The 15,849-nt window shown below is 37.7% G+C and overlaps 2 protein-coding genes and 1 pseudogene across 3 annotated transcripts in view; 2 read left to right on the forward strand and 1 right to left on the reverse strand.

Annotated features, from left to right (window-relative positions):
* RBM12B (RNA binding motif protein 12B) lies at positions 1 to 13,382 on the forward strand. Of its 2 annotated transcripts, XM_061439383.1 has the most exons (3): positions 1 to 89; positions 3,536 to 3,580; positions 4,154 to 13,382. In XM_061439383.1, the coding sequence occupies exon 3, from the start codon at positions 4,182 to 4,184 to the stop codon at positions 7,134 to 7,136; it is 2,955 nt and encodes a 984-aa protein (XP_061295367.1). In that variant the 5' UTR covers positions 1 to 89; positions 3,536 to 3,580; positions 4,154 to 4,181; the 3' UTR covers positions 7,137 to 13,382. The 2 variants fall into 2 exon arrangements, with proteins under 2 accessions (XP_061295367.1, XP_061295368.1); XM_061439384.1 differs by having other exon boundaries at positions 3,536 to 13,382.
* LOC133260726 (bcl-2-like protein 1) overlaps positions 3,531 to 15,849 on the forward strand; it is a 73,820-nt pseudogene continuing 61,501 nt past the window's right edge.
* Positions 12,045 to 15,849, reverse strand: part of CIBAR1 (CBY1 interacting BAR domain containing 1) — a 25,541-nt gene continuing 21,736 nt past the window's right edge. Inside the window, exons 8-9 of the mRNA XM_061439385.1 lie at positions 13,961 to 14,080; positions 12,045 to 12,296 (exon numbers count right to left, since the gene is read on the reverse strand). Coding sequence (XP_061295369.1) covers positions 12,207 to 12,296; positions 13,961 to 14,080 — 210 coding nt within the window. The 3' untranslated portion in view covers positions 12,045 to 12,206. The remainder of the gene's footprint in view (positions 12,297 to 13,960; positions 14,081 to 15,849) is intronic.

Here is a 15,849-nt window from a genome sequence, read left to right on the forward strand (position 1 = left end):
CGCTGAGGGCTCTCCCGGCTCTGGGGAGGCTGCTGCGGACGAGGAGTGCTCCCCGCCCCCAGCCTTGGGGTTCCGACTCGGCGGCAGCGGTGTGTGTTTGATCGCCCTAGTGCGAAGCAGTTACCGCAGGGGCGTCGGGCGTGGGGAGGGCTTGGCGGCCCGGACCGAAGCACAGGGAAAGGCGGGGCCGCGCCAGCAGCGAGCTTAGCTTCTGCCGTCAGGGCACCCTCTTTTCCCCTGCTAAACGCACCCAACTTCCCCGGCAGCCTCCATGTGGTGTTGTGCGTGCCCTTGTCAGTCGGCTTGAGAGAGTGGAGATCTGGAAGGATTCCATAGGTACTTGTTTTTCTTTGCTATGTCATCGTAGTCAGTGGTGGCAGGAAAAGCGCTTGGAGGCCCTGCTAGTTTTAGGCTTGAGGGGAGCCCAAGCGTTTAGATGTAGGGACAGCTCATCCTTGGGCGAGTCGGGGTGGAATGTTTGCCCTTGAGCCGGTGTAACGGAAAGGCACGGAGGTTGGGTGGTCCAGGTTGATTTGAAGGCTGATTTGGCTGAAGGTCTGGCAAGAGCATCGGATCCCACGTAGGAACTTTGGCCTGGAGCAAAAGAAGGAAGCTCTGACCCCTGGGAGTCTGGACAAAGGCTTTTTGAGCTATAGAAGCAATGCCTTCGGATGATCCCCATTTGAGGAGGATGGATGTTAATGGGAATTCCTGTGCCGTGTGGATTCGCCTTCATTTCCAGTTTCTACTGGGGACTTGGCTCTGTGTCGTCATGCCTTTGGCTTTTGATTTTAATCATCTACGTTATAAAAGGATAAAGAGGCAAATCGTCATAAAGAATCCTTACGGAGTGGGGTAGATTATTTTCTGCAGGGTTCACTCTTGCATTTTAAATGCACTTCATCATAACTTTAGGTTTTAAGAAGTAGCAGTTATCTCTCTCTCACCATGTCTGGCAAATGACTTGCTATTCTCTAGTTAAGATGAATGGATCGGAGATAATACCATTTCAAGTTAGCTTTCCTCCCTTTTCCCTCTAAGGCTTGATTAGAAAATAAGCATTTCATGGGGTTTTTGTGATAATGATTAAGTGGGATGAGTCCTTGGATAAAATCAGCCAAGTTATTTAAAATGAGCTTGTTAATTTCAGCCACTTACCCGTAAATGAGCTTTTAAGGATTCAGTTCCCTTTTTTTTTTAAATAAGTTAGAAGTTCTAATAGCTCAGTCTTTAAATCAACACAGCTATAACGATGGTTTTGTTGCATTCGTAAGAAATATTTTAAGTGTAGAGTAGGGTTTTTTGCTTTTTGTGTAGCGTTCTAAGAATAGAATTTCTGGGGTATTTGCTTAGGCAAATCACGTGGAAACCACAGGAAAGTTGCTCATTTTGATATCTGGTTTCTTACAGGTGATCTCCTAAGTGTATTTCTGTAGAGGGATAAATAGTACATTGCCCTTCTGTTTCAAGGGCAAAAAAGTTTAAGCAATAGTTATGTTTCTCTGTGGCAAATTAGAAGAAAATTTTTTTTATATTCTTGAATTGGAATTCATGAATTTGTACTCATGAAACTACTTAGTTAAAATATTGTTTTCAAATTAGGATAAATTATAAGACTTCTTAAAATTTGATGGTAATTATTTTGTGAAATGTTCTCGACTATTTTTGTAGATATGTTTCACATTTTTAAAAGTTCAGCAGGGATAAAATGTTTTACACTACTTTCTAAAAGTAACAGGAGCTAAGTCATTTTGCATAGGAAAGAGTCTTGGAATATTAATGTGAACATCCAGAAGCCATTTGTAGTTTTTATTAAAATGATGGTGTGGGTTTGTTGAAGAAGTTAAGCTTATACTCATTTTTGGGGTGGTTGGGGGGTACCAGGCAGATACTGTCTAATAGACTAAGTTTTAGAACTATTTTTTATGTTCACAGTAATATTGAGTGGAAAGTACAAAGATTTTTTTATATGTCCTATGTCCGCCCCACCATTTTCATGCATTAATATTATATAGTAAACCTCACTAATTGGAGAAGGTGATGGCACCCTACTCCAGTACTCTTGCCTGGAACATCCCATGGACAGAGGAGCCTGGTAGGCTGCAGTCTATGGGGTCGCTAGGAGTCAGACAGGACTAAGCGACTTCACTTTCACTTTTCACTTTCATGCATTGGAGAAGGAAATGGCAACCCACTCCAGTGTTCTTGCCTGGAGAATCCCAGGGACGGGGAGCCTGCTGGGCTGGTGTCTGTGGGGTCACACAGAGTTGGACACGACTGAAGCGACTTAGCAACAAATCTCACTAATACTTTTAATATCAATTTGGCATTGATAATTCAAATGCGTAAAAAATGCCAGTTAGTTTCTTGATATCATCGTTGTAGTTTGAAAAGTAGTCAGTGGACCTTTTTCAAAGGAAAATAGACCTTGCAGACCTCAAAGACCATGTTTTCAGACAGCACTTTGTGGATGAGTGTTATTTAAATGTAAGTACTGAATTAAAACATTTGTTCATTAAAGACATAATTTATAATCATTAACAGGTCTTAAAAAACATATTTGGTAAGAATACTTAGTTTGGGTATCTCTGAAAGTATTTGATGTAAGGAATTTTGAGATTTTTCAATAGTTAATACTGATATCCCCAAATATTCCAAATTAATGTATTACTATGTTTCTACCTTTCTGTATAGTCATTTGGGTTTCCCCAGAAGGCAGGACAGTTATTCAAAATGGGGTAAACTTATTAGCGTAATAAAATTTGAGTTTAAGATACAGAGTAGCAATAGTTGAGTATAAGTAATTGAGATTTTAGATTTTAGGGATATTTTACTATTTGTTTTAGTGGAGTCAGGAAATTGGGTTCCATGTTTGGAAGTGTGAGGTGTTTATGTAGAACTTAAAATTGTGTCCAGATGGTAGCCATTGGTTTGGATTTATTGCTTTAAAAATGGTTTTCTTCATTTATTGTATCATTTATTAATTTGATTTGCTCTTATGATTTGAAAGATTTACAGGAGAGTTGGAAATGATGAATTAGATATTGGTTTTTTCAAGTGGAAGATAGGGTTTTGGGAATTTTTGGTGTTAAATTGTCATTTTTACTTGTAGAAAAGATTTTTAAAAATTGGTTGTAAAATTCACATACAGTCAAATGCACAGACCTTACTTAAGGATAGGTTCATTTAGCCTTGATAAATTTATACTCCCAGGTAACCAATAGTCCAATCAGAATATATAACATTTCTGTCACCTTTTTCTGGGGCCACTTTCAATTAAGGACCAGTTGTTAAGTTTTCAGGTTTTTTGTTTCTAAATAATTTGCAGAGGTCTCCTTGGAATTTCTACCTTTTTGCTAAAAGATGATTATTTTCCCCTTGGAACAAAGACAACCATTTTGTAATACTCTTAGCTGTGCCTTTTTATATTGCTTCACTTCTAATAGGTAATTGTGAAGTGAATATCCTAATCTGGCGTTGTTTAAGGTCAATTACAGGGTCCAAGGATTAATTATATTTCATTTTCTTTCCACAGTTAAGTTGCTTTTACAGAATTAACAGGTCTGCAAGAAATAAAAAGGTAAGATATCCAGAGCTTAAGGCTTTTCACAGAGGCTTGACAAAAAAAAAAAAAAAGTAGAATAGTACACCTGGGTATGCATGGCTTCTGTACTGTATGTCTGGCCAGTAATGCACTAGTGGTAGGCAGTTTATTATCATGAGCAGAAATTATATACTGTCCATAGATGGCTTTTATAAGTATGTAAAATTTGTTGTGGTTGGTAAAATTCTTTAATCTACAAAGCTCTCTCTCATGTTTCACTAGCAGATATGTCTGAAAATAGTTTGGTCTTGTTGTGAAGTAGCACTTGGCAGATGTACAGAGATGTGACCTTTTTTTCTACTCAACACTGTATAGGATAGGTGATAGGAAATGTTTCTTCAAAGTAGCTGGTTTATTTGTATGTTTAGTTGGGAGAAAATTTATTCCATTTGTTTAAAGAATTAGATACAGTCAGTATCGTTGTGAACGCATATCTTGTTTTCATTTATAAATGCTGAAGAAGGTAGGGACCAGTAATTATTAAGTTTAGTTTTGGATTAGGTACTTCAAAAATAAGACTTGCTATTATGTGTACCTTTCTGTCTGCAGGTCATTATTGCTGTGGTTTGCGCTCAGCATGGCTGTAGTCATCCGTTTACTGGGGCTTCCTTTTATTGCGGGGCCTGTGGATATCCGTCACTTCTTCACGGGATTGACTATTCCTGATGGAGGAGTGCATATAATTGGAGGGGAAATTGGGGAGGCTTTTATTATTTTTGCAACAGATGAAGATGCAAGACGTGCCGTAAGTCGTTCAGGAGGGTTTATCAAGGATTCATCTGTAGAGCTCTTTCTTAGTAGTAAAGCAGAAATGCAGAAGACTATAGAAATGAAAAGAACTGACCGCATGGGAAGAGAGAGACCAGGATCTGGGGCATCAGGGGTTGGCAGCTTATCTAATTTTGTTGAGGCTATTAAAGAAGAAGGAAGTAATTCTGGATATGGTTCTCCGATTAATCAAGATGCTGGGTTTCATACTAACGGTACAGGACATGGTGATTTAAGGCCAAGAAAGACACGGCCATTGACAGCTGAGAATCCTTACTTGTTTCTACGAGGCTTGCCGTACTTAGTAAATGAAGATGATGTACGTGTCTTTTTCTCTGGTTTATGTGTGGATGGAGTAATTTTTTTAAAGCATCATGATGGCCGAAATAATGGTGATGCCATAGTAAAATTTGCCTCATGTATTGATGCTTCAGGAGGTCTTAAATGTCATAGAAGTTTTATGGGTTCAAGATTTATTGAAGTAATGCAAGGCTCAGAAAAACAGTGGATTGATTTTGGAGGTAATTTAATTAAGGAAGGTGACATTTCTATGAGGACTGAAGAACATACACCACCAAGAGGAATTAATGATAGACATTTTCGGAAACGATCTCATTCAAAATCTCCCAGAAGAACATGTTCCCGTTCTCCTCTGGGATTTTATGTTCACTTAAAAAATCTGTCTGTAAGTATTAACAAAAGAGATTTAAGAAATTTTTTTAGAGATACAGATCTGACAAATGAACAGATTAGGTTTTTATATAAAGATGAAAGAAGAACAAGATATGCCTTTGTGATGTTCAAGACTCTGAAAGACTATAACACTGCTCTGGGTTTACATAAGACTGTTTTACAATATCGTCCAGTTTATATTGATCCAGTTTCTAGGGAACAGATGCTGAAGTTCATTGAATGTTATGAAAAGAAAAGACCAGCATCAACAGAGAAAGAGAGACTTGGACAGGTCTCACAAAAACACTCTCAAGAAGGCTACTCTGGCCAGAAATTGTGCATATATATAAGAAATTTCCCATTTGATGTTACAAAAGTTGAAGTGCAGAAGTTCTTTGCTGACTTTTCTCTTGCTGAGGATGACATTTGCTTGCTTTATGATGACAAAGGAGTTGGTCTAGGAGAAGCGTTGGTGAAATTCACATCAGAAGAACAGGCCGTGAAAGCTGAACGTTTAAACCGACGGAGATTCTTGGGGACAGAGGTGTTGCTAAGGCTCATATCTGAGGCACAAATGCAGGAGTTTGGTGTAAATTTTTCTTCAATGTCTAGTGAAAGAATGCATGACCATTCACAGTCTTGTGATAGAGATGATCATTCCCATTCGTTTGACTCAAATGATCCACCAGTATACTCAGGTGGCCCTTTGGAAAACTTTAGGCATCAGCAAGAGGACTTGAGGCAACTGGACAATTTCAAGCATCCTCAGGGGGATTTCCGACCACCTGAAAGACGCCCTCCAGAAGACTTTAGGCATTCCCCAGAGGATTTCAGGCGGTCCCCGGAAAACTTCAGGCGCCTTCAGGAGGAACACTTCAGGCGGCCTCCTGAGGAGGACTTCAGGCGCTCTCGGGAGGAGGATTTCCGGTACCCAAGGGAGGAGGACTGGAGGCGGCCACCTGAGGAGGATTTCAGGCGACCTCCCAAGGAAGACTTCAGGAGACCCCAGGAGGAGGACTGGAGGCACCCCCCAGAGGGAGACTTAAGGAGGCCACCTGAGGAGGATTGGAGGCGGCCTCCTGAGGAAGACTTCAGGCGGCTTCCCCCAGGGGAATGGAGGCGACAACCTGAGGAAGACTTCAGGCGGCCCCCGGAGGAGGATTTCAGGCGCCCTCCTGAGGAGGACTTCCGGCGACCCCACCAGGAGGACTTCAGGCGGTCTCCTGAGGAGGATTTTCGAGGTTCTCCCGAGGACTTCAGACGGCCACCCCCGGAACACTTCCGGCGGCCGCCCCCAGAGCACTTCCGACGGCCGCCCCCAGATCACTTCCGTCGGCTGCCCCCGGAGCACTTCCGGCGACCACCTCAGGAGCATTTCCGGCGGCCACCGCAGGAGCACTTCAGGCGGCCATCCCAGGAGCATTTTAGACGACCGCCTCAGGAACTTTTCAGGCGGCCACCCCAGGAACATTTCAGGCGCCCCCGAGAGGAAGATTTTAGGCACCCACAGGATGAAGATTTCAGGGGCCCTCCGGATGAAGACTTTAGGCACCCTTCTGAAGAAGACTTCAGGAGTTCTCAGGAGGAAGATTTTAGAAGCCCTTCTGATGAGGACTTCAGGCGGCTCCCGGAGGAAGACCTCAGGGAAGCTCCAGAGGAGGACTCCAGAGTTCCTGACAGATTTAGACTTCCTGGTGAGGAGTTTAGGAGCCCCCCTGGTTTTAGAAGTCATCGTCCTTTTGTGAATTTTGGTCGCCCAGAAGGTGGCAAATTTGATTTTGGAAAGCGTAATATGGGAAGTTTTCCTGAAGGGAGATTTATGCCTGATCCAAAATTAAATTGTAATTCAGGTAGAGTAACACCTATTAAGATAATGAATCTTCCATTTAAAGCTAATGTTAATGAGATTTTAGATTTCTTCCATGGTTATAGAATCATACCTGATTCAGTTTCAATACAGTATAATGAGCAAGGATTACCCACAGGGGAAGCCATTGTTGCCATGATAAACTACAATGAAGCTATGGCTGCTATTAAAGACCTGAATGATAGACCAGTTGGCCCCCGCAAGGTTAAGTTAATTTTGCTCTAGAGAGCATTTCTAAATTGATAATTATCTCCCCACAGTATTGATGCAGTAAAATGCATTTTTAAGTGTTTATTTTTAATTATCTAATGAAAAGAAACATTTTAATTTTGACCTGTGAACAGAAGAAATGTAAATAGTAGAATGTGAATCTGGTTTTCTTTTGCTTGCAAATTGCCATTCACTTTTTCTAACTTAAAAATATATATGCTTTTTTTTTTTTGATGGGGGTGGGGTGGGTTGGGTTGGGGGGAGAACTAATTCCCTGAGTGCAGTAATTTTTGTTGATGTCATGGGTAAATGTCAAGACTTGTATAAAGTAGAAAACTGTGTTTGGGGAAGACAAGTTTTATGTTTACTTTTGTTTCCATTCTGTAGTCTACATTTCTACTCCAATTGTATAAGGAAATGGTCAGTGACTGATTGTTCAGGGTTAGCATTTTTATTGCTAACTGCCTGCAGAATTAATGCCCTCTTCTTTGTCTGAGATATTACTGTGTTAAGCCTCCCCTTAATCATAAGTAGCTCAAAATTGACAGACTGTGAACTTGAAGTTTACTTATGTAAAAGGCTTAGGAAATTAACTTTCAAAGTTTTTATAAAAATAAAAAAATTGCAACTGAATAGATGAACTAATTAACTTGTATTTGTATATATAGAAAAAAGAATTACAGCTTCTTTTGTGAAGGTTTTCAACAGCTATATTAAATAATATGACAGGAGGGACCAGACATTCTATAATAGTATATGAGTTCTTTGTGTAGTTCTGTGGTTTATTCCAACATCTCATCAACCAGACTGATAAGATTTACTCAATACTTAAAAGAGAAAAAAGTAATTATAGGTACAAGGGGACCTTCAGGTTCTTGTTGGGAAGAATCTGATAAATGGACATAGTTTGTGTTTATAGGAAGAATTTACTTATGATTTATATAACTTGTGGTTGTTTATTCATAATTTCAAAACTTTTTTTATCTGGAGATTCAATGACTAAATATAACAAGAATTCTGTGAGATTAAATTTTTACTTCTTTGATATTTGACACTGTAGAGATTTTGCAAATACTGGATTTGATTTTTCATACCATAATAATAATGCTAACATTGGGTACTTTCTATACGCTAGGCAGTTTAAGTGCTTTACATGCATAATGTCATCTTAATATGCCTTAAGAGGCTTACAAGTATTTATTTCACAAATGAGATAAATTTGGAGTTTAAGTAACTTGCCTAAAGTCATAGTTAAAAATCATGAAGCCAATTTCAACCCTGACAGACTTACTCACTCCAGTTCATGCTGTTAATACTTTGGCCTACCAACTTTGTTAAATGGTAGTTTTTAATTTTAGTAAGACCATGCTGGGCTTTCTTGGTGGCTCAGTGGTAAAGAACCCGCCTGCCAGTGCAGGAGACATGGGTTCAATCCATGGGTCCAGAAGGAAATGGCAACCTACTCCAGGATTCTTGCCTGGGAAATGCCACAGACAGAGGAACCTGGCAGGCTATGTCCATGGGATCACAAAAGAGTCTGACACGACTTACCGACTAAAGAAGACCATGCTAAAAATATAATTCAAGAGTAAAGAATATTTTTTTACCTCCATTGTTGCTTTAAAAATAGCATTAAGAAAAAGATAAAATTAATATGCCCAAACATTGTGAATAAAAGACAAAGTAACTAGAAGTTACTATATATCCAGGGATTCTTTATGAGACAGACAATATATATTGGCTTCTAATTTAAAATTGTTCATTTTATCAAACATGATTTGATTTTGATTGGTCTTTTATAATTTACATAAAACAGTTGATTTCCCTCAATTTTGTGATAGATACTTCCCCACACTGAGCAAATAATAAAATTTGAATTTATATACAGTACTTTGGAGGGTATTGTAGAACACTTTTTAGTATTTAGCCATTTAGTACCGCAATACTCATCTTTAGTGATTTAAAGAAGTCTAAGAAAAACCAACTGAAGTTTCTGTGTTTTTAATTATGTTGAACATTCTACTTGGCAGTAAAATGAATTAACTGGTAAATTTGGTTCAAAAAAGCACATCACTATGGCACTTGAAACTAGTAAGCTCACAAGCTAGGAAAATGACACTAGGAAGAAAAGATTTTTTAAGTGCTCAGATTGTATGGTTGATTTGATCAATCTTACTGAAGTGTGTTGGAAGACCTAAAAATGCTTCTCAAATACATATAAATAAATGAAAGCTATGATGAAACTTAAGGTGAAGTATAACTTAATATGGAACTGCTTCTCAGTCTAGGCTAGGGTGGAATGGTGGTGATAATTAAAAGGCTAACAATAAGCACAGGCTTTGTATTTTGATTGTAAAATTACTGGATTGATAAGAATTCTACTCCATGATCTTCAGTTTAGTATATTTTTTAACTTTAAGTTTGCTACACAAAACTGGCTTCTACTGCTTGGGAGCCATTTCTCCACATCTGTTCATAACTTTGCCTTCAGCAACATGTTGGTAACTTAAATGGGCCATGGTAGGAGTATTTACACTATGGAAACTGGTAAGTGCAGAATATTAGGGTGTTTTCCACCGCAGTGAGCCAGTTTACCAACACACCACCAATTTCAAACACATAAAAGAGAACAGTGCACTACATCCTCATAAACCCATTGCCCAGCTTCAATAATTATCTCATAGCCAGTTGTGTTTCCTCTCCTAGATTTATTAGGTATTATAGTGGCATATTGGTTATCAAGTTTAATACCCAGTGGCATTTTAATTATCTTAAAGCCAAACATTTTTGATTTGAGGCATCTGAAAAATATAGATCATGCCTAGAAAGTAAGCTTAATCTCATAACCAAGAGATAGTAAGACTCCTTAGGAGTGCACACTTACACACTTACTGACAATACTGTCATGAGCATTGGCTCTTGGTCCATATATCACCTATTAAGCAGTGACCCTATCACCTCCATCTCCGCATAAATGTTAGCTAATATTTAGTGAACTGTAATAGGTACTACATGATCTTTATATATGAATTAACTATAGTTCCAGTAACCCTAATATATCTATTTTGGAGACAAATGGAAGCCTATAACCAACTAACTAGTCAGACTGGTTGCCTGTCTTTTTATAAAGAAGCTAAAAAGAGGTTTTTATATTTTAAAATATGGTTACCTAAGTATCTATGTAATAGCCTTGATTCTGTCCCAGCTCACAAATTGTAGAAATAGTTACTTTATAACCCTTTTAAGACTTTCCCTTGTGGCTTTAGTGGTAAAGAACCCCCCTGTGAATGCACCTGTGAATGGAGGAGATATGGGTTTGATCCCTGGGCCACGCAGATTCCTTGGAGAAGGAAATGGCAATCCGTTCCAGTATTCTTGCCTGGGAAATCCCATGGACAGAGAGCCCTGGTGGGCTACAGTCCATGAGTCACAAACACTGGACACAACATAGCGACCAAACAGCAACGCTTTCAGGTTGGCCAACCTATTGCTGGCCTAAAAATTAATTATACAGTTAAAGTATTACATGTAATAGTCCTTTTGTTCTTAGAATATTTTTTTCAATAGAGCATACATTTTATATCATAATTTGATTGCTTTAAATATCAGACACTATTTTAATTTTACAAATAGGGCAACTGATGCTCAAGTGAGTTGCGATCATAATCTGCAAGAGAAATACTACAACCTTGTTTTTTTTGCCTAGTTACAATACCAAGATTAAATACAGAAAATGCAATGACATCCTCAGTTTTTTATGAATGTAAATTACTTGTGCATGCTGTGTGCTAAGTCACTTTAGTTGTGTCCGACTCTGTGATGCTGTGGACTGTAGCCCTTCAGGCTTCTCTGTCCATGGGGTTCTCCAGGCAGGAATACTGGAGTGGGTTGCCATTCCCTTCTCCAGGACATCTTCCCAACTCAGGGATCAAACCAACCTCTCTTAGATCTCCTGCATTGGCAGGTGGGTTCTTTACCACTAGTACCACCTGGGATATTTATTTACAGTTTTAAAATGTTTTGAGTATTTTATTAAGTAACTATATCACTTAGGGCTATTTTCAGGAAGCAATGCTTTGTTAAGAACAGGCCATGAATAACAAAAGTCAGAAAAGCATTCTAGGAAAGTATTTTCTGTTATGAACAACTGCTTTTTGTGGTAATCCCAGATAATATCAATTTCCTGATTTTTATATGCCAGACTTGGATCTATGAAATAATGAGAAGTACAGTTCTCCATCCAAAGAAATAAAAGCATCAGATATACTGAAAGGCTCTGATTAAATTGTTTTCTATTTTCAGGAAAGAGAGTGACTGTGTACTCTTACTGATTATATGGTAGGCTGATAAAATATATAATTTTTTACCGATTTATGATTGGCTATATTCTTTAAGGGAAACATTCCACCAAATTCTAGCTTTCCAAAAGTTGTGGTGCCATATATAGTGGTTTAGTTTGACAGTGGTTTTGTTTTAAAACCAGAATTAAGCTGAATGTAGCTTTTTAAAGCTAAAATTTATGCTTATGTATAGTTGTAAAACACTGATGGTGCCCTATTATTTGAGAGTGACTGTAATACTCTTGTTGAAGAGTAAATTTATATACTGAATAATGAAACTTTAGGTTATAGTAAAAGTGAAAAAGAAAGGAAAAAGAACACTTGTCTTTTTGATGAAAGCTTTATGGAATAAAATTTGTATTTAATCAGAATGACTACCTAGGACCCTTTTCTGATGTTGAAAGCATGGCGTCTTAATCTAAAGGAAGTGGAATCGTTAAATCTCTTTTTGTGATTTAACTAGGTTAGTGTATGTGAAATACTTCCAAAATACATTGTTTTTTAAAAACAATGGAACCTATAAAAAAGATAGTATGATGCTAGATAGAAATGTTGAAATGACTGATGTTTTTTAAAACTTCCATTTTTGGTTGGCATAAATTTCCTTTAATAATTTCTACATTTCCAATAGGATTTAATTTTGAGGTTTAACGTATCAAGCCAGTATTATGTTTTGCAATTTTAGTAATTCTGGATTCCAGGTCATTTAAGATGAAAATGGAAATGCAAAATTTACTTAAGTAATTTAATTTTCTTCTTCTGTAACATCTAAGTCTTCATCCTCTTCATCATCATCTTCTGTTTGGTGATCCTTTCTTAGTCGACAGGTCAATACCTGTTAAAAGTTAACATGTTTTAAAAATCACTGACTTAAAAATATTTTTACATGCCTGGTATCTTTTTTAATGCCCTGATAGATAAGAGTACATAGAACAAATATCAGAAAAATGTCCATAAATAATAATCTTTAGTAATGAAAATTCTAAATTATGAATTGTCCTTAAAGGTTTAAAAACAATCACAAAATTTTTTCATTCATGTTATTTTTTTGAAGAAAAGTGTGAAATTAGCTATTTGAACTCCAGTTGGATATCAGTACTTTGATAACATACTTCCAGAGAAAAGTACATTATAAATATTAAAAATATTTTAAGTTAAATAATTCTTAGGTCACAAAAACATGAGAGTCCTCAAAGGGATGGCAGAACACAAGGATATTTCAACTAGGCAAAAATATTAAACTTTGAACCTAGTGTGATTTAAAATTAATGAGATGAGAATCTGAATTCATGACATGGCTTTCATTTCTGATTGTTGCCACTTGGGTCATCCTGCTTCGCACTTTTCAGAGGGTGACTATGCCTCCCAGGGGACATCTGCAGTGTCTGGAGACACCTGATCGTCACGACTGGGGGAGGGTAAGGGCATTACTGAACTGTGGGTAGAAGCTGGGAATGCTGCTCAGCATCTGTACAATGCACAGGACAAGATCCCTCACCGCGCCCCGGCCCCCTCCGCCCCAAATCATCTGGCTCAAAGTTAACAGTGCTGAGGTTGAGAAACCTTGGCATTATGTAGTCTAAAGTGTTACACAGATCTTGGCTAACCTAGGTGATACTGTTAGCTCTAAATAGTCAAAATTCTCTATGTACTATATACTATAGATTTATGGAATTTATGTGCAAGGCACTTAGTACTGGAATAATAAAAGTATAATTTGGTTAGGGGGAGAGAAGTGTAAGTTAAAAGCAGTAAATAAGTGCTTAGAAGATAAAACAACGTGCTGGGTCACATTACAACTGAATGCTCAATTTTAAATTCTGAAGACTAGATATGCAAAAGATCATAGCTTTCTAAATCAGAAGTTGGCAAGCTAAAGCCCAGTTTGTCTTGTTGCTATAAATAAAGTTTTATTACAACATGTTGATTTGTTAATGTATTATTTGTGGCTGCTCTTGGTTGGGGCAGAGACTATGTGGTCCACATAACCTGGTATTTTCTCTGTGGCCCCTGAGAAAAAAGGGCCTACTATCTATCCTACTCTAGATATCAGGTACCTCAGGTTTTCTGGATATAGAAGAAAAGAGAAAATTGATGCTTTACCTAAGGATACGTGCTTCTGGATCTATGATAACATTCAGGAAAGGTCCTTTTTAGGTATAATTTCCAGTAAGCCATGCTAGTGGGATTCAAATCCTAGGCAGCTTGATTTCACAATCTGTGATCTTCACATTATAGCACAGAACAAATGTAAATTAGCATTCTCCTGTCCCTTCTACCTCTGCTCCCAAATGTTCTGCTTCAGAGAGTCATTATCTTTCAGATAATAAAAGAAATATCAATAATAGAGCAGAACCTAATGCAGTTTTACATCATTTTATATAGAAGAGGGGAAGAGCAGGTTATTCAAGATCCTATGATTTAAGGGAAACATTTTTAATACTGAACAATTCAAAAGGCAGTAGCTTACATTCCTTAAAATTACTGTTTCTAGCTCACCTGTCCTGTTCCAGATACACACTTAGCAGACAATGATCTTTGAAGAGGTGACTTCGAATTTGCTCTTACAATATCTAAACGGGATGAATAATCTTGCGGATACAGAGAATGTCGGAAAACCTGTTGCAATGATAAAACAATGTTATACATTAGATAACTAAACTGGAAATCTAGAAAGTCACATTCCCTTTAGTTCAGAATTTGTTTAAGCAACTCCCCTCCCCAATCCTGCCCTGGGGACATTATTTAATTTATTGTAAATTTAAAACAAATATTAAAAAAATATTTTACATTGAAAAGATGTAAGCTAGAAAATTCTACTGAACCACGTAAAATGATGGGTCCTGAAACAGTCACTTAAGAGCTTTTACTTGTGAAACGTGAAAAGTTCCTGCCTTCAAAGAGCATGCAAGCCAGTGAGACAGTAAGTCACACCTTTGATTCTTTCTGTTCTGCCTATCCTCAACTCAACAGTTTAAATTCACTACAGTGCTGTCCCAGTATATCACAGAAGAGTAAATGGAGCCATTCTATGAAATTCCAATCTCAGTAGCATCTGGAATGCCATTGCTTGTCAGTTCTTTTTCCTGAAAGTAGGTCCAACTATTACTGCACTCTTAAGCTTCCTTATCTTTTATACCACTTTGTAACGTAAAACAGGCAAGTCTATCAAATGTGAATTTCTTCATATTCCCTCATTTTCCCCTCAACTCTTTATGCTATCATTTTGCTTTTTTAAAGCAAATGTGATTATGACTCTCCAACAGTGCATTTTCCCCTTAGCTAAAACTTCAACAAACAAAAGCTTGCTCTTTTTTCTGCCTTTTTTTTAAACATTAAAGAAGTACAGCATATAAAAGCAATCAAGGGATGAAACTTAACAAAAGAGGTTAAGACTTGTGTTTTAGGGCAATTCAGGCATATTGATAATTCGGTTATTTAACAGTTTTACTGAAGACCCAATTATATTTTGGTGCTAGACGTGGACCCTGCCATCCTGGTATGATAATCAAAAGTGGATGACTGAAGTCACTGGTATTTGGAAGAAATACATTTTTGTTAAAACAACATTCTTTGGATTTTCTAACAAAGATAAAAGTGGGAAATGGAAGATAATATACCACCCTTGGGATAAAAGTCTAAACCAGTTAAATATTAATCTATTGCAAAAGAACATATTTACAGGAATATTTATTGGCAATACTGCATTTTCCAATATGTGGTCCAAGATCTCTTCTAGGAGTGAGTCTCAAGATCTGAATATGCTCTGAACTGAATGTACAGAGGTGATCTTTTGAAGGGGAATATGATAGTACTTTTAATGTGAAGAACAAATCAGTTAAGATGGTTTCTGATATAACTGGATGTAAAATACTAGCTGCTATCTGAATAAATCAGCAATTCTCATGTAGTAAGGACTACTACCTAAGAATAGGAAATTATTTCTCTGTCCCTCTCTGCATCTTTTCTCTACTTGTTTCCAAGAGACTTTGTATTTAAAGGGTCCTTCCTCTCCTTAGTAGCTGATGTAATTTTACTTTGGCTTATCCCACACAACTCTTCCCCAGACTGCTTTCCTCTCCTTTCCACAAGTTACGGTATCATAATGCATTATACCTCGGGACCTTTGTATAACTATCTGTACTCTGCCTGAAATTGTAGACAGGGATTCGACATATCCCTCAAACTGTCCCTCAAACTTCTGATTAAGAGATCATTCTTTGATTCTCCAGATAGGATCCTCCATCACATACACTCATTTGCACAACAGTATGTTATCTCTCATTTTTTCCTTCATATTATGAAACATCTTTTTTTAATGCCTGAACTCCTTTTTTAAGTTTCTGCTTTTTGACAACTTGGACCAACTCTATAGTGCTGAAGCCTCA

Source organism: Bos javanicus, chromosome 14, assembly GCF_032452875.1.
Source record: "Bos javanicus breed banteng chromosome 14, ARS-OSU_banteng_1.0, whole genome shotgun sequence".
NCBI lineage: Eukaryota > Metazoa > Chordata > Mammalia > Artiodactyla > Bovidae > Bos > Bos javanicus.